Genomic DNA, 19,311 nt, shown 5'->3' with positions numbered 1-19,311 from the left:
CACTGAATTCTCAGCATCCTCATGACATGGAATAAGCTAAAGAAAGAAAGGCATCAAGAGGAGATGAAAGTCAGGTGGCAAGAATTTCACCATCACCCTAGATTTAGAAAACAGCTTGTCACCTGTTGCACCACACACAGTTCAGCTTTCCTAGTCTCCTTTCCAAAGCCCTTGCTTCAGTTAGAAAGGAGGAAAGGATGTCCCAATCGCTTATCAGTGCTAGACCAACCTCTTCCTCTCTCCCAGTGGCTTAAAACAGTGCATTTCTACCACTTTAGGCATTTCCGATTGCAGTAAATTCTAAATTGGAACTCTACTGCTTTGGAAGTCATATGCAAATTATTGCAAACATGAAGATCCTCTCCATGTCAAGAGAGAGAGACAGAGAGAGAGAAAGAGAGAAGAAGAAGGAGAAGGAGGATGAGGAGGAGGAGGAGGAGGGAGAGAAGAGGAAGGAAGGAAGGAAGGCCGGAAGGAAGGAAGGAAGGAAAGAAGGAAGGAAAGAAGGAAAGACAGGCAGACTAGTAACCTTGAAAATAAATGTGGCAAACTGTTACACACATGCATCCACACCCCAAGATCCCCAAAATAATGCTGCTCCTACAAAGATCAACCAAAAAACAAAAACTCACCATCAATAAGGTATTAATACCCAAATTATATAAAGAACTCCTAAAACTCAACAACAAAAAAACCAACAACCCAATTAAAAAATGGGCAAAGGACTTGAATAGACATTTCTCCAAAGAAGACAGACAGATTGTCAATAAGCACATGAGAAGACAGAACAAAAAAACAAACAACCCCACCCCCCCAAAAAAAAGCAGAAAATAAGTGTTGGCAAAAATGTGGAGAAATTGGAACCCTGTGCACTGCTGGTGGGAATGTAAAATGGTACAGCTGCTATGAAAAACAGTATGATATGTCCTAAAAAATTAAAAATGGAAGTGCCATATGAGCCAGCAATCCCGCTTCTGGATATTGACCCTGAGGAACTGAAAGTAGGGACACAAACAGGTATTTGTTTCCTGTTAGGATTACTCACATAGTCAAGGCATTATTCACAATAGCCAAAAAATGGAAGCAATCCAAGTGTCTATTGATCAATGAATAAACAAAATGTGACACATATATTACATATATATTACATATATACATATACACAATGGAATATATTATATATATTATACATACATATAGATACACACACACACACACAAACAACGGAATATTATTCAGCCTTTAAAAAGGAAGGAAATTCTGACACTTTCTACACCATGGATGAACCTTGAAGTCCTTACGCTAAGTGAAATAAGCCCATTACGAAAGGACAAATACTGCATGATTCTACTTGTCTGAGGCCTCTAGAAACAGACAGCGGAAGGGTGGCTGCCGGGGGCTGGGGGAGGAGGGAATGGAAGTTACTATCTAATGGGCACGGAGTTTCAGTTTTGCAAGACGAGAAAAGTTCTGGAGATGGATGGTGGTGAGAGCTGCACAACAACGTGAATGTACTTAATGCCACTGGATTATACACTTTAAAAGATAAAGACGGTAAATTCTACGTTATGTATATTTTATCATCATGTTTAAAACGAAATAATAATGTTTGTAAACTCACCATCATTGGAAAGACAATAGCGGCTGGAGACGCCTTGATGACCCAGAGCAGGACCAGGCAGGTCAGCTGGATGAGGGTGAAGAGATGGACTTTGCGCAGCGGCACGTGCCGCAGGTAGATGAAATCTGGCTGGTGCTTTGCAGGCATCCCAAAGAGCTTCAGACGATCAAAGAACTGAAAGGAGGGGACGGGCATTGATTTTCAGGAGTATTCTCTGGGTCAGAAGCCCTGTTAGGCCCATTCATGTCTCTTACATCACCTGCTCTGAAAGGTAGGTAATACCATTTCCATGGGACAGAAATGGAAACTGAGTCCCAGAGAGCATGTAATTTGGCCAAGGTTGGTAAGTGACAGAGTCAGAATTCAAATCCATCTTTTTAAATTCTAGGTTCAAATTTCTTTTTCCTACCCCATACTGTCGTTCCTGAGAAAGCTCTTTCTCAGGAACTGTTGAAAACAAAATGAGGCAATTGCATCTTTCTCTTTATTATCAAAACTAAATCTCTTCCTGGTTATTGGAGGAGTTTGGAAATTCTTGTCATTATTTATAGTAAAAACATAAAACGAAACCTCGTAACATTCTGGATATAGAAAATATGACCGTCTTTATACTATAAAATGGAAAACAGAGACCCAAAGAGATTAAATAACCTGCCCAAAGTCACATTAGAACTCAGTGTATCAGAACAAGCACAATAAAGACATTCTATAAAAACAAAGAGGAACCAGCCACCAACAAAAGTAGCTAAGTCATCACGTCATCTGGAGTAGCCAAATGATCAGTGACAAGCTCCTGAGTGTCTCTGTTCAAAGGACTCAGGGGAACAAGCTGATAGATGGGAAAAGGCAGAGTATGACAGGAAGTAGTATCTGCTAGCCTGGAGCAGCTCCCACTACCCCCAAATTTCTTCACCAATGTACCCCCAGTTAAACCCCCTCTCTTACACTTTAGCCTGGCACTAAAACTAGCATTGTCCGTGTGTGGAAGCCAGTTTGGTATTAGTGTTGGCCGACCTTTCATATCTAAGTTTACCTGCACCTGACAAAGCATCTACTGTTTAATGCGTTTCTAATAATTGTCTATTGAATAATTAACAAGTGACGGGAACCATGACATCAAGCCCAGGCCACCCTGGAAGTCTCGGTACCCTCATGCTAACATGACTTTATTTCAACCAACGTCCAAAGAAATGTTTAAAATAGCTTAATCAGCGAGGCTAGGAAACGGTTCTCAAGACCTGGTTTGTGCTTCCCTAGGGAGCTGTCCGCCCTGGTCAGGACAGGTGACCTCATGGTGAGAAGACACTGCCCTGGCTGAGCCACGCATTACCTGAATTCCCTGGAGGGAAGAGACTCCCATGTAGAGGAAGACTCCGTAGAGAACCGGCATCGGGATGAACTGAAGACAGAGGGCAGAAAGGCCAGAGATTACACTTGGTATCAGCACCCTCGATACTATATCGATTTTTAAATTTCCAAGAAGGAAGCAAAGTCACAAAATCACTGCATAAACATTGCATAGATTCTGCTGCCTTTACATGATTTAGAAGTAGAAGCAAAACAGAAGCTGACAGCAATAAAAATCATTACGCGTAAGTGTAATCTGGTCCTGATTAAACCTTAGGCCTCACCTCTTACCCATCTCTTGCTCTTCCTCCTCCATGGGGATGGGCAGGCAGACAGACAGACAGAGACAGAGAGAGACAGACAGACAGACAGACAGACACACACACACACACACACACACACACACACACCCCTCTTTTACAACTGATACCTTTTAAACCTTTTGTAATGACACATTCATCTCCTCAGGGATTTGGTGTATTTTAATATGGACTAAACTATGGCATTTTAACCTGCGCTCTATGGATGCATGAGAAAAAAAATGAAAAGACTTTTTTACCTACTTTTAAAAATAAAGGGAATGACTATTTCTTATCTAAACAAAAAAATTCTGGACTGAAAAAGTTTCCCTTTTTACTAACCAGACTTGAGGGCAGGAGTGGGGAGGTAAGGTGTCCTATCAGAGGGAATGATTTGGGAAGAAATGCCACCATTACTATATTGCACTTGACTTTACGGACATACACACCTATCGTCTCACATCTATCAATCCAGGTCATCTTTAGAGCAATTCTATGAGGTAGGGAAATGAGGCCTATAGAACCAAGGCAAGGGAAGTCTCACAGCTAAAGACTCAACTTGACTTGCTTTTCTTCTGGGGCTACAGAACATTCCCAAACATAATTTCCTCAGCACTAGAAAATCCCCAATTGAAACTAGAGTAGACATCTCAATTTGGTGCAAACCTTGTTCGTAGAACTATTGAATGGTTTCCTAAAAGAATAACCCCCCCCCCCCCAAGACAGTTACGGGAAGGCCAGGCGATGTCCACCATCCTGCCTTCGTGTTACATTCCTGGCAATCTTTGGGCCCCTCCAGATGGCACCTAGACCAGAGGTGGGAGTGGGTAGGGCCAGGGACAGAGAGTAGAAGTGGGTAAGGGAAGTGAGGAGAGGTGACAAGATTGAGTGAGTGGAAAGTAAGAGGACAGGAAGATAGTGTGGAATCCTTTCCCATCTTTCAGTTCTCACCCTTAAATAGCATTTGCAGTGCAATTTTGCAAGTGTGATTGAAGTTTCACCAAAAAGGGGAACAGAGGCTAGGGAGACAAGTGGTCCAGAGGTTAGGGATTAGAGATCCAGCCATAGTTTTCCTTTTTACCTCAATTCCCCACATATAGGCCTTACACCCACACAAAAAAAGGTTTCGTTTTTTTCATGTTCAAGGGATCTTCCATCTTTCCAAAAATCCCCTTTTAATCCCACATTTCACACCAGCCATTGCCCATTTTTCTGTTCCACTTCACAGAAAACCCTCTTGAAACAGCTGTCTGTTCACACTCTTTATCACCTCCTATTTACTCTTCAGTCCCCTGTAATTATTCCACTGAATCTGCTCTTATCAAGTCAAGTTAGGCCTCCATGTTGCCAAATCCAGTGGCCTTGGCTTAGTCTTCATCCTTCTAGACAGTTTCGAATGAATCCCTCCTAGTTAATACACTGCCCTCGAGTGGCCTCCCTGACACCACACCCTCCTGGTTTCCCTCCTACTTCTGACAGCTGTTTCGGAGTCTCTGTTGCTGTCTCCTCTTCTACCTGACTTCTAAATTTGGAGCTCCTTAGACTCTGCTCTCATCTGGTCCTACTTCTCTTTTACATCTGCCCTTCTACCCAAGGGAGCTCATCTACTCCCTTGGCTTTCAGTACCATCTATGTGCTATGGACTCCCACATTTATATTTCCAGTCCAGAACCTTCCTCTAGCCTCTCCACTCAGCTGCCTCCCCAACATCTCACCCAGCTCTGCCCACAGTCCCGCCCCTCACAAAATCACATCCTTCTTCACGCAGTCGTCACCATCTTAAATGCCATCACTCTCCGTCCAGATGGTCAAGTCAGAAACCTAGCAGGCATTTTGATTTTTCCCTTTTCCTCACCCCATTCTATATCTAGTCAACAGGAAAGAAAGACCTTTGGCTCTGCCTCCAAGATGTACAGAACCCATGCCTTTTATCTGTCCCTACTACCAACTTCCTCATCCAAGCCACCATCATGTCTCACCTGTTAATAGCCTCGCTGCTCTCTCTGCTTCTATTTTTCCCCAACCCTAAAACCTTAGTCTCTAACCATCAGCCAGAATGATCTTTTTAAAATACTAAATGGATCATGTCCCTCTCCCATGAAAGCCCTTCCGAGGTTACGTTTACCAGCGTGACGAAGGCCCCGCGTGATCTTCCCCTGCTCACTCTTCAATCTCACCTCACTGTGCTTTTGCCTTTGTGAGATGCCTCAGCATCCTTGAGCCCTGATGTTTCCTAGAACATATATCACTCTTTCCCACCTCAGGGCCTTACTAAATACTTCTCTCCCTTTCCCCCATGCCACCCATCTCTCACTATCCATGGCATGGCTGGCTCCATCTCGTCTTAAATGGCATCTCCTTAGAGAGGCCTTCTCTGACCACACTAACTAAAACAGTACTCTCTTAACTCTCTACAGCACCACAGACCACTATATATTTCCCTTTATCACTTCTATTCTGGAATTATTACGTTTGCTTTCTTAACTAACTTTTTACACTACATTTTATCTGTCTTACCCACTAGAATGACCTTTCTTATTTTCAAGTCAAGCACTCATTACCTACTGAATGAATGAATGATTACCTTTAATATGGTCGTCATGAAGACTGAGCAGCCCATCAGCACAAAGATCATAAGGCCGGTCACTCTCTGTTCTCGAATGCCCAAGAATTTGGGCTGTTCTCCAGGAGCAGAGCACTCCGACTCCAGCTTGAGGCTGTTCACATGTGTGATGGACAGGACAGTGGCAGCCACAAACCAGGGCAGGCCCATGATGGAGCAGACGCCCAGCATGACGGCCACCATCAGCAGGTCCAGGTGGTAGCCACAACCTTTCTGTGGGTAAACAGAGTCTCTGTCACCATCAGTGGGCTGGTGTGGTGGGGCATGGGACAGAGAGCTCAACGTCTCAGGGCCAAAGCAGGAAGGGGTGATCGGTAAGGAGGAAGGGGTCCAGTGATCCCAGATACGTCTTCCAGCCCCTCCTGGTTTAGAGGGAACATAGGAGAAAAAGGGAAACCTCAGCCTGTCCAAAACAGGCCAACATCCATTCTTTACCCAAGATATCAGTCTGAATCTCACACATTCAAAGATTTGTCCTTTCTTGGCAGAGTAACCAGAGACCAAGCCATGTCTTGACCATTCTAGATGGTAAACACTACAAGCGTTGAAGATAAATGTCCTTATTGGGTTCCTAAATCACACTCCCAAATTCTTGCAAATTTGCATGTTGCCTACTCTAAGTAAGGAAAGAACAGAAATGAAGGCATGAAGTCTCTCACTAATACATGCACTGGAACCAACCCTACCTCTGTTCAGTCTGGAAACCCCAGTAATGGACACCAGTGGGCGAATACCTGCCTCTGGGAAAGAGCTGAAGACTTGCCCTGAACCTCATGAAAATTAGCCTGACCCAGAGCACAGGGACCACCAGGAACTCTGCATGCCTACCTTCCCCAAAAGTTTGAGAAGAGAGTAATGGAGCCCAAACTTCTTTTGCATCATACCACTGTGCTCCAATCTAAGAATTGGAAACCCCTTAAAAACCCTTATGATCTCCTTTCATGACTGTTTTTATCCAGGTTCTACAGTTTGTGGTATAAATGGGTTTACCCTAAAACTAAAAAAAAATTTCTAAAGTTAACAGGCTGCCATTAGTCCTTTTAGGTCAGAACTTCTTGTCACCTTGAGCTTGTGTTCCTTCCTGTTAATGATGACAGCTGTGATCTGCTGGTCCATGAATATTAAGATCGTGCAGAGAAGAGCCGGGATAATTGCAGCTATCACAGTCCACCAGGGATTGGGACCAATAGGACTGATGATCCACCCTCGATCATCCCTTGTTGGCTAAAGGAAAAAAAATAAGGTTTTATTTTTGTATTTTAAGTTAACTGTAGTCATTACGGCAAAACAGATCAAAATGAATCACAATATCAACATTCTTTTTATTCTTGAATGAGAATTCTTTTTAAAAAGAAGTGTACAAAATACAGAAACTCTGTATTAGAAAAATCTATGACTTTGTTCCAAATCCCCTTTGAAAGAGTCGATCCTCAATTATCAATTTCTTATGGAATATGCGTTAATTCTTCACTTCCTTCTCCTACTCTCCGAAACTGTGTACAGAGAAAGCAACTTCATCTCAACATTAGCCCAAGTAAAATATAATTAGCAACAAAATTGTCAAAAAATAATTCAATGACTTCCAAAGATAAATATAAATAATTGTGACTATCTTCTTCCAGAAGCCAGAGAATGCATGTCTGCAGCACAATAAAGGCACAGTAGAGCCAGACGCATGGAATCTCATGGGCTTAGACTGGATTCTCCCATCAGCAGTGAAACAGGGACCCAGGTTCTACAGACTTGAGAGGAGACTGCAGAACCTGGGGACTTCTGTGATCCAGGACCGTCTCCACTGCCCCTGACAGACCACTGTTCATAAATGTTACTTGGGTGTTCATGACATACCTAACCTCTCCCAGAGCCTCAGCCCGTCCCCCACTCCTCAGAGTACTCTGAGGAAGAAAAGTTCACCTTGTTTGGCAAGCAGTGATCGAGGATAAAAAGTCAGGGATATAAATTGGCTCAGAATGGACCCAAACTCAACAAAGCAAAGATTGTTACATCCAAAGTATTTGGTTTCATATTGGTTGTGACTCTAGGATTCAAAGACTCTTCAATAACATGACCAAGTCCCGAATTATGAATGGGTTAGGGTCGGAAAGTTTACAGAATCTGTTTCCTTAGTAACAATGTTCGAAGTGGTAGTTAAATTGTCAGGCTAATACAAAAACGTATCCCTACCTAACGATAACTTATTAGTAATAGTATGAACTTTCAAATTGGGTCTTTGATCACTGGGGGCCATGTGGTGTAATAGGGAAGCGAAGAAGAAAGAAAATTTCTTCTCTGCTTCCTGAAAGCAAGGCCTGCCAGTGAGCAACATTTTCTTTGACATTCTCCCATTTCCCTTTCTCATCTTTCTCCCACTTCCCAGAGGCTTTCCCAGATGTCCCAGAAATCCGGTGTCTCCTGACTATTTAAGCCTACCCATTCGGGAACCTTTCCAAGTACTGCTTAATGCTCCCAAATTGCTTGTTTTTACACAAAAGCCATTCCTTCTGCAGGGTTGACCTCAGCTCCTAAGGTAGTAGAGAGAAAGCTGACCCTACTCATTCACACAAAGGTGAGAATGACACATTCTCGGAGGTATTCTAGTTTTAAAGAGGGTGTTTTCAAATCCGTAAATTTCTAACTAGTGGCATTTCAGAAAATTGAACAAAATAAAATAAATGTTCAGGCAATGTGGAAAAAGATATTTTTAAGCAGGCCTACTTCAGGGAGGGGTGAAAAAGAGAAGACAAAGACTGACTGACTATACAAGGGCATTTACAAGTCAAAGACTGCCTTCATTCCTGACTTCCTGCTCCTCCACAGCCTTTCCAGTCCTCTCATTTTATGATTCTTCTCTACTCACTGAGTATGGCCAGGTTTTCTCTCCTCTTTATCCCGTGGGGATCTATGGAGCCGAGCTCAGCTTTTTCCATCTTCTCTGTTTACTCAGTGCCAAATGGAAATAGATTTGGAGTCCCCACATATTGATCATTTGTTTTATTTTTTATACGGGTTCTTGGGAAAATATTATAGATTACAGAGAGTTATACAAACAACGAAATAAGAAATAAGGTTGAAGAGATGTCGCGGTTACTCTGACAGGAGTAACCTGACTCTGGATGAGGCCCCTTGGCCAGCTCACCACTTCACAAGGCAAGATTCTTCAGCGGCGGGGCCGAGTCCTACATTTAGTTTTCTCATCCTTCCCAGTGTCCTTATCCGGTTGGTGCTCAATGAAAGTGCTATTAACCAGACTTGTCTCAGAGACCTACATTTCCATAGTCATCGGTATGTATTTACGTAAATGTGCACATTCCACTGTTTTAAATCTTAACATATTAAAAACAGTAGGTGGCATTAATGATAATAAACAATACTTTTCATTCATTAAACGACCTTAGTTCTGTTGTTCTCTGACTTGAATGAACCCAGCCAACACTGAAGAGTTTGTTTTCCTGGAACGTAAGTCACAAAGAGCAAGGTTCCGATTTAGAGGACTGCAAGGCTTAAGAGTAGGATATGGAAAGACCTTTGAAATATCCTCGGGACCAGTTTCTATGAAACTACATGAGGGTAACAAGCACACTGAGCTCTATTTACCTTGAACACACTGGGAACTTGAAGCTTTGGGGATGGGACTCCAATCAAAAAATCAATAATCACCATTGTGAAGATTGTGAGGAAAACGGCAAAGTCACTCACCATGGAGCGTACCTGGCATGCGAAAGGATTGGAAAACTGTTTTAGTAGGTTAACTGCAGCAGGAAAGAATTTAATATTGCAAAAGGTTTAAAAGCCTCAGTAGAATGCTTTAATTTTATAGTGAATTAAAACAAGCATATTTAAACAACAAGGAGTATGTTACTATGCCCAAGTTAATGCCTCCACTAAAACCCTAAAATGGCTCCTCATTTGACTGAGTTAAAAATCCAAACGGTGTCTTGGCCTACGAGGCCCCCATACACCAGCATCATTACGCTCTGGTCCCAGCTCCTAAGGCTCTCCCGCTTGCTCACTCTGCTCCAGCCACACAGACCTCCTGGTTCTTTCTTAAACACGCCAGACTCATTCCCACCTGCGAGTCTTTGTACTTGCTCATTCCTCTACCTTGAATGGTTTTTCTCCAGTAACCTCTTGGGTTGCTCCCTCACCTCCTTTATCACCTTCTCCATGAGATCTTCTCTGGTGACCCTACTTAAAATTGGTCACCACCCTCCACCCCCGTTCTTCCTATATTCCTTGCCTGCTTTATTTTTCTCCATAGCATTTATCACCATTCTGTTCCTAAGAGAACTATCTCACTGTAGAGTTTAGTGTAGCTTTAATAACATACACTGCCTCTGCAATGCCCAGTGCCTGCCTTACTCTGAACTTCCAACAGAGATAGAGCAAAATATATCTCAGCCACACGTAGCGTCCCTAATACCTTAAGCTAGCTTTGCTTTCCTTTGAAACCTGAGGTTTCCAGCTCCACCCGCCCTGGTTTTGTTAGTTCTCCTCTGAATGTTACATAACTTCTCTGAACATGTATCTGTCCCCACCATGAAGCCATCTTGACTATCCTGGGACTCAGTGGCCCTTCTCTCCTCTGAACTCCTATGGCACTTACATGCAAGGTTGGCATACAACTCTTTACTACTATCTCATATGGACCTGGTTGTTTCAACTTCCTATCTGATGGCAGTGACTGTTTTAACCCAATCACTTCACCCAGAACTGAGCGAGTAGTTAGTATACCACTGCCACTTGTTCACTCTTTGTTCAGACCAGGACAATGACCCTGAACTTATTTAATATGTGTAGGCTCACTGAAGGCTAAGAGTGTGTTTTGGTCAGGTATGTTTGTACAGTAAATATCCAATCAATTGGGCCCTCTACCCATTCACACATCCTGCTCTGCAAATGTGCCTGATTGAAACCTCACTTACTGAGAAACCACCATTTTCTCCTGATTTGAGCTCCTTTTCCAAGCAATGGCACCTCTGGCCACTTTACACTTGACCTCTAATTCTGCTCCGCCATAACTGGTCACAAAGGCACTGTCGTCTGCATCAGGGAAAGGCCGTTGAGGCTTCGGTCGTGCAAACCGAGTCAGGAGCACGGGGCTGCTTCGGTCAATGTGATCAGTGGTCTCACACGCTATTACGAAAACCATCCCTGGGAGGAGACTTTGGGGTCCCCTACGTATCCAAAGTGATCATCCCAAGGAAATATATTCAGGAGCCAGCTGTAGCTATTGCACGCTATGTCTCAACATTCTGGAAATGAAACTTAACATTCTGGAAATGAGACTTAATAGCTTTTAGAGAATACCACTCCACCTTCAACTCACTGGTACTTTTAAATCAAAAAGCTTTTAAGTATTAACTCCTCATTCCATACGACACGCCTATAAAAGAAGCTGCTGAACACTAGACGATGACACAGCGTGGCTCATCAGGACATTTAGAGCTCGCCACCGGCCACTCTGCTCAGCAAGCAGCATGGAGGTGAGAACAAGCTCTGTTATATTAGAATTCTGACACAGAAGAAAAGGATGAGCATGCCACCTACTCTGGTTGGGAAATAGCGGCTTGTCTTAAATGTCTTTAAGGTGCTCGAGAGGATGAAGGTGGTGAAGAAGAGAATGCAGGACCAAAAGAGCACGTCAGGAGTATAGGGTCCGTGATGGCCACACGCAGATCCCAGGAACTCGCCGTGCATCTGCTGGCATTCCTGTAGGAACAAGCATTCTGGGTAATGGAAGACAGGCAGGAGGGAGGAAGCAGCTGCTGTCTTCCGCATCCACCCTCGCTGTCACCCCACAGGTGCTGGTGGGTACCGGGTGCCTGCAGCACTGACCTCCATGCAGTTGTGGGGCTCTCGCCTGCACAGGTAGGGTGCAGGTAGGGTGACTACTTATGGTTCTAACTACGACATTTTAGAAAATGTGAACTGTCTCGAGCTAACATGAGGTTCTCGGAGGGTCCTAGCAATTTGTATTATTTTTATTCCAGAGGACTTCTAAATTTGACTGTTCTTTGAGCCCATAAAACCCAGATCTGCCCCCCAACCCTGTCTGGTTTCATCCTCAAATATCCTTCGTACAGGGTCACTGGGTAGGGAGTAGCTACTGCTTGTGGGAGAGAAGAGAGAGAGAATCTTTTTCTCTATTCCCTTTACATACAGGAGAATTTTGAAGGGGAAAAAAATCAGTAAGAATAGTTTAAAAAAATAAAAAGCTTTATTTCTGTAAATACCCGAGCTTGCTGAAGGGCTCCCCACCGCTACCGAGAAAGCCTCCCTAAGCCTGGCAGTCACAATGCTAGGCCACCTGGCAGCTCCCAGACTTACAGTAACAGTCAGGTTAGCCCAGTGGACTTCTGCTGTCACGATGTTGTGTTCCTTCCAGTACTGTAGTGTGTGATTGTTTGGATTCTCTGGGAGAGTACACCTGCAGCTGAGGGGAAAAGAAAAAAAGATTCCTGAGGAAAGGGGCCAAGTATTCAATTCAATATTTTTAGCCATGACGGGCCGACAGGCTCTCTCAGAGCCCGCCTTGTTTCTCCTTTGCCCGCTTCAGATCCCTGAGGTTGGTCCTACTGGTTGAGGCCCATCTGCAGGTCTATCCACATCCCAATTTTTCAGTCAGTCATTAGAAAAGATGGGCTCAAATCAGCACGTGGGCCTTGGATTAAATTGTGCTGGTAACCAATTATGGCATCTGATGTGCACAGAATGAGCCCTGGTGGTTTCTTGCTTAGTTTCTTTCTCTTAGGCTCGTCCTGTGGAATTTAGCCTACATAGCAAGGAAGACATGGTACCCCATTCAGCTCCCAACAGCTCCCCCCAAGCCTGGATACCCTGGTTCCCTATACCTCCGTCACATTCTTGCTCTAAAATTCAGTCTCCTAGAATTGTGTTTGTAAGCTCTTCCTAACACTGCGTAACACCTGGTAATATTCCACTATGATGGCCATTCCCTGGCTTCCCAGGCTTTTTCTATCTAAACCAGACCAGACCAGACCTGTCCCGCTGGCCACCATGTTGCCTCGCAGTCCCAGCATACTTCATGCCTGACCTGCTCCCCATGTGCTCAAATGACATAGCCATTCCCCCCAACTTGGTTTCATCTCTGCATTTAATGAGCATGCCTTCTAAAGAAATAGCATGAATGGAATTAAAATTCAAAAAGATCTCAACAGGTTATAATAATAGGAGAAAATCAACAAAACAAAAAGTAATAAGGAAAGCTATAAAGTCTTACATTTAGGTATGAAAAATCAATTCCAAACTTGGAAACAACAGAGATGTCCTTCAGTAGGCAAATGGCTGTCCTATAATACATCCAGACAATGGACTACTATTCAGTGCTAAAAAGAAACCACCTACGTGTTCTTTGACGGACGATTGGATAAAGAAGATGTGGTACATATATCAACAGAATACTACTCAACCATAAGAAAGGATGAAATACTGCTATTTGCAACGACATGAATGGATCTTGAGAACATCATGCTAAGCAAAATAAGTCAGACAGAAAAGGACAAGAACCATATGATTTCACTCATATGTGGGATATAAAACTGAAAGCAACAAACGAACAAACAAAACCAACAAAAAAACCTCATAGACAGACAACAGTATGGTAGTTACCAGAGGGGAACAGGAGTGGGAGGAGGACGAAGAGGGTAAAAAGGGTCAAACATGTGGTAAGGGTAGGAGAATAGACTTTGAGTGGTGAGCACACAGTGCAATACACAGATGACATACTATAGAATTGTACACTTGAAACTTATATAAGTATCAACTAAGGTTACCTCAATAAATTTAATTTAAATATAAATACATTTTTAAAAATATAAATAAAAAGAAATTAACTATCAAGCCAAAACACATGGAAGACCTTTCAGGGCATATTACTAAGTGAACAAAGCCAATCTGAAAAGCCAAACGCTGTGTGATTACAACTGTATGATGCTGTGGAAAAGGCAAAACCATGGTGACAGTGTAAGATCAGTGGTTAGGGTGGTGAGGATGGATGAATAGGCAGAGCATAGAGGATTTTTAGGGCGGTGAAACTACGCTATACGATACTTTAATGGTGGATGCCTCATTATACATTTGTCAAAACCCATAGAATGTGCCACATACCAAGAGTGAACCCTAATGTAAACTATGGACTCTGGGTGATAATGATGTGTCAATGCAGGTTCATGGATTGCAACAAATGTATGGGATGTTGATAGTGGAGGAAGCGGGGTATACGGGGACTCTCCACTTTCTGCTCAATTTTGCTGCTCTAAAAAACTGCTCTAAAAAAATTAAGTCTATTAAAAAACAAATCAGTCCCACACATATTAACATAAAATCATTTAAAGAGTTGAAATTCTAACTTCACATCAATTCAGTGGAATGAAACTAAGAAAAATTCTATCTTAGGCTTTATTAACAAAGAATTACATTATCCAGATCGAAAGTTTACTCAGTCCAGGGCTGGTCACTTTTGTCTGCCTTCTCCCACTCTTGAGGGTAGACGCTTTGTGTGGCATGTTCATCACTATGTTTCCAGGGCCTAAAACAGTGCCTGGCATATAGTAGGTTCTCAACAAATACTTGTTAAATAAAGAATTTTAAAAAGTCAAAGAACACCCTTCCTCTAATGCCAACAGGCAATCCAGAACACCAATGCCCACTGGCAATCCACTCATCTTCAAAGATGATACTCCCTACTGCTTTAACGGTTATTTTATAACAAAATAATTTTTAAAAATTCTAATAAATGTTACGTGAATTCTGATTTTTTCGATCTATAAAAGTGTATCGGTGGGGGGTTAGCAGATACCTCCTGTGCAGTGTGCTCTCTCTACTCAGGCAATTTCAGGTTGAAATTGTTCTTCACAACCAGACCCTCCACATCAGAAATGCACAGCCAGCCAGAAGGGAGGGAACTGGATATACACAGTTAGAGGATAAGGGTCTTGAGTCATAATTTGGAGAATACTATTGCAGAGAAGAACTGTTTTATAGGACCAGACTCTCCTAGATGGTGGAAAACACAACCAAATACTGTGTTTCTTTTCCAGCTGATCCAAACTATATTGAACATGTGAAAAAAACACAGTGTGTTTAGTTGAAATCTAGGTAAGTAAATAGATTTCTAGACTTTTAGGATACAGAGTAAAAGACCCATGGGTCTATAAGGAATTACTAATATACTTCTAACCTAATGATCCATACAAGTCGCCTGTACATACTTTCAGAGAATCTTGATAACGTGGTCCAGGGTCTCACAAGTCCTTACGAAAAGAAGTTCTTCCCAACAACTAACTTAAATTCTACCTGCTACATTTGCAGCCTATGTTTGTCTCAATGCCTGGAACCAAAAGACAGGCTTGGAAAACATTCTCAAGTCCCCTCTGAGTTCCCCTTTTAGTCCATCCGCTCTGTCATCAATTTTGACTGTTCTCTGGCAATCCCCCAAGTCTCCACATCCATAGCTGGGCTGTCTCCCAGAGGCCCAGACACTTCCTTAAGAGAAACTGCAAGCACTGCCTGGCATATTACATCAGCCATTAAACTCGAGCCCTTTGTTCAATTAAAAAAAAAAAGAAAAGAAAGACCAGCAGAAAGCATACTTACTAATACAGGCTCAGGTGATCCAGCTGGCTGTGCATGTGGATGGGATAGGTCTCTGCCAGGTGAATCAACTTTTCTATTGCTTCATAGATGAAAATAATGCAAATCAGGGAGGCGAACGCTTCTTCAGTAAAGCGGGTAATGTAGCAGACAAGGGAACTGGCATCAGTTGCTACAAGGACGATACACAGGAAGGCGGTCCACAGCCCGATACAAGCTCGCAAGGAGAGGTATGAAAGAGCGTAGTCTCTGAAACAAAATCAAAGCTCATCAAAACGCCTGGATGGATGGCACTGAGAGATGACGGGTCAGAAATGTGGTTCATCCATTTCAGATTATCTACATGAGTATTGCAACCCAGTTTCTCCCCAATTCTGACGGCACTTCACCCCTAAATGCTGCCCTAGGACTGTTGTGACAAAGGCTTGCTTCGTGGGTGGTACTTGCCATAGTAAGGACATGGAAAGTGGAGAAGGAAGGGATGGTGCCACACCCATTTCTGCCATGACTGCCCGACATGATTAAGACCTTATTCTGGCAGTTAAGGAAAAGGAGCTGGCCCTTGTTCCACATGCTCCTACTGCGAATACAAAATGAAAAAAAGATTTTATAGAAAAAGTAGGGAAACAAGGGCATTGCTGAGCCCAACCACCACTAGCAACCAGAGTATGAAGGGGTATTCTATTAGGCCAAATTAAAAATTGTCCTGAAATGGAAGTGGAGGAGTTTGAATTAGCTAGGGAAAGTGTTTTAAAGATAAAAAGTCAAGATTTCAATAATGGCTGAGGGACATTAACCAGGCTGTTTAACTATCAGATGTGCTGTTGGAGGTATGGTACTACCTGGCGCAGGAAAACGGACCAAATGATGTTCTTCCTTCAGGTGTTTACCGCGCAGAAGGATATTTGCCTGTTTATACTAGCCTGGAACCCTGACATTCAACCCTCACAGCACAATAACACATGCAGTTAGTTTTCAGAAAACCCAATGTCTTACTTGCAGAATTTGAACAAAATCTTTTCAAACACAAGCACTGGCCCAGTACTTCCTAGGATGGTGAGAGCCTGCCCCGCAAACAAAGAATAGGCAATCCCAGTCATGGAGGCTCCGAACAAGGATTCAATGGCACTCTGAAAGGGGGAAAAAATCATCACTGAGTCCACCGTTCAATGAGTAATGTGGGTTTATGTGCACGCCTGACTTAGCTCTCGTGTGTGTCCTGACAGGTCACTTGCCTGTATTTTATCTTAGCAAGAGTGACGTGTACACAGTCTAATACTCCTGTAAACGGATGGCATTTTGATAATTCAGGTGCCCCAATCCATCCACATGTGACTCCTTAGCTAAGTCCTGTTGTGCAGTGACTCAATTCTGTATTGAAACATATAAAGCACAGTGATACCATTCACACTACAAGCTGTCATGCAGAATCACCTTAAATCTTATTTTTGAATGACATTAATATATCATTTTCCGTCCTTGGAGTACTGGGCAATTCAAAGGGACAATCAGCTACTGAAATTGATAGGCAAGAAGAGGAGAGTCTGTTCTAAAGGAAGACGCGTGTTGCTGCGTGGTGTGAAGGCAGGATACCACAGAAAGACTCCAATCCCCTCAGTCCTAGCCCAGGGAATCTCGCCCGCCACAGTGGACTTGGCTGCCCCCACAATATTTTAAGTCTTCCTCAGGACCGTTAGAAGTGGATAAAAGTTCTTACTATGCGTCCCTCGGTGGCTTCGCCGAGCAATCCCCCAAAGGTGATGACAGGTGACATGCAGGCACAGTACAGGAACAGAAAGGAGGCCAAACACTGTAAACTGAGTGCATCCCGGTAATCGCTCCAGTACCAGGGGGCCTTTCGCTTGATGTCCAGCACCAAGCCCCCAAACAGCCTGTGGAAACATGGCAGACAAGATCTAACACTGTCCCTCTTCCACAGACGCATACGAGCAGCCCACATTTAAAAGCACTTCAACCGTGTTCTGTATGGAGGTAATATTTTGGCTTCAATTTGACCCAAGTACGAGAGATTCATCTGAGGTCAGCACAGACTCTATTTGCAACCAAGGGCAAGAATTTGAATGATTATCCCCAGCATAAAAAGATTTAATTTGGGTGTGCATATTAACCAGTCAGTAAAAAGTTCTAAAAAATTAATATGAAATTAAGTATTAGATTCAAACTTCAAATTTTGAACTATTAGGAGGAAATGTACAAAATCAATTAAGGGTATTAAAATAGTTTTATTACATCTCTTCTAGATAAAAAGCCTCCTTCACATGCACTTTCCTACTCTGAACAATTATCCATCTTACTCTTGAGAGATTAGCATAATAACTCATTCATACAGTTGGTAAGGAGCAGTAAATACTTTGTGCCTGGCACTGCGCCAGGTACTGGAGATACAGCAGCGAGCAAGACAAACATAGCCCTTTTCTCAGAACCAAAGGTCCAGAGCAGGAGACAGGCAGTGTTGTGAGGGTGCCATGGCGGCACAGAACGGCCCAGGAGTTAGCCTGATGAGGCAGAGGTGCTAGTATGGTGATACCTAGAGGTGAGAGCGCATGGCGGGTCATCGTACTGAAAGAGATGTGGCCGGATGAGGCAGTGTGAGAGGCGAGGCCAACAGCCAAGGCTGGAGAAGCTGGAAAAGCTGAGTCACGAAGGGCCCTGGAAACTGTTTTAAGGAATTAGAACTTTATCCTAATGGCACGTCAACTGAAGGATTGTAAACAGGGGAGTGACATAATTACACATGCATTCTGGAAGGATCACTCTGGAAGAGGGGGTGTAATGGATGGAATATGGGGCAAGACTGGATGCACTGGGTTGGGGTGAGGAGAAGTGGATGGGTTCAAGGGCTAATCAAGAGCCAGAAGCAACAGGACTTGGTGGCAGGACCCATCTCTAACTTCCGAAGGATGAGACAGATCAAGAACAAGGTATTCTATCCCCGCCCCCCCGCCCGCCAAAAAAAGAACAAGATATCCCACACCAAGGAGTAGTGTTCCCAAACTAAGTTACTTTTTCTGAGAGTGGAGTCACTGCTCTACGGTGAAAGTTGTTAGGTGAGTAACAAAAAGAGCCACTCAGCATTCTACAGGAGAGATTGCCTGGTTTCTTCTACAAATCGATGGCATAGAAAAAAAAGAGGGAGGGCTGTTACAGAATGGGAACAATAACCAAATGCAATGTCAAACAGATGAACTCTAAAAAGATATTGCGAAGGCAATCACAAAAAGTTGAATATGGGGTGAGCATTACACAACTTAAAGAATTACTGTTTCTTTTGTTAGATTTAATAATGGCATGATAGTTGTTTTATAAAATATCCTTGTCAAACAAAGATACATACTGAAGTGGTAACAGGTAAAAGGACATGCTACCGGTGATTTGGTTTAAAATAATCTAGAAAACATAAAACAATTAAGTGAGGAGAAATAGATGAAATAAGTTTGGCAAAATGTTGATACCTGTTGACGGACACATGGGGGTTCATTATACTATCCTATCTCCTGTTTATATGTTGAAATTTTCTACAACAAAAAGCTTTTTAAAAAACCTCCTCTCTCATGGAAGGAGACTTGGCCAGCTCTTTTTTTCTTTCTCTCTGCTTAGGAGCCTGGAGGTGGACCAAGGTCTGGGGCCTACATCCCGGGAAGAAGACACAAAAACATTCTCCATTCGAAAACACTCTCACCTGGCCAGGCCAGGTACAGTGGGTGCGCAGCAGGATACAGGGCAGATGTGGTTCTGCTCTTTTCCTCTGCTTTGGGTGGGTGTAGTCAGGATTCACCCTTACTCAACTT

The 19,311-nt window shown here is 43.1% G+C and overlaps 1 protein-coding gene across 2 annotated transcripts in view; it reads right to left on the bottom strand.

Annotated features, from left to right (window-relative positions):
* Positions 1–19,311, bottom strand: part of SLC4A8 (solute carrier family 4 member 8) — a 68,964-nt gene that overhangs the window by 13,090 nt on the left and 36,563 nt on the right. For both annotated transcript variants that reach the window (XM_033117131.1, XM_033117132.1), the window contains exons 12-21: positions 17,220–17,394; positions 16,499–16,632; positions 15,506–15,751; positions 12,218–12,323; positions 11,438–11,599; positions 9,485–9,598; positions 6,953–7,114; positions 5,852–6,103; positions 2,952–3,020; positions 1,622–1,795 (exon numbers count right to left, since the gene is read on the bottom strand). In XM_033117131.1, the coding sequence (XP_032973022.1) occupies positions 1,622–1,795; positions 2,952–3,020; positions 5,852–6,103; positions 6,953–7,114; positions 9,485–9,598; positions 11,438–11,599; positions 12,218–12,323; positions 15,506–15,751; positions 16,499–16,632; positions 17,220–17,394 (1,594 nt within the window). The remainder of the gene's footprint in view (positions 1–1,621; positions 1,796–2,951; positions 3,021–5,851; positions 6,104–6,952; positions 7,115–9,484; positions 9,599–11,437; positions 11,600–12,217; positions 12,324–15,505; positions 15,752–16,498; positions 16,633–17,219; positions 17,395–19,311) is intronic.

The sequence above is a fragment of the Rhinolophus ferrumequinum genome, chromosome 10 (genome assembly GCF_004115265.2).
Source record: "Rhinolophus ferrumequinum isolate MPI-CBG mRhiFer1 chromosome 10, mRhiFer1_v1.p, whole genome shotgun sequence".
NCBI classification, from domain to species: Eukaryota; Metazoa; Chordata; class Mammalia; order Chiroptera; family Rhinolophidae; genus Rhinolophus; species Rhinolophus ferrumequinum.
This window is presented reverse-complemented; position numbering and strand designations above follow the sequence as displayed.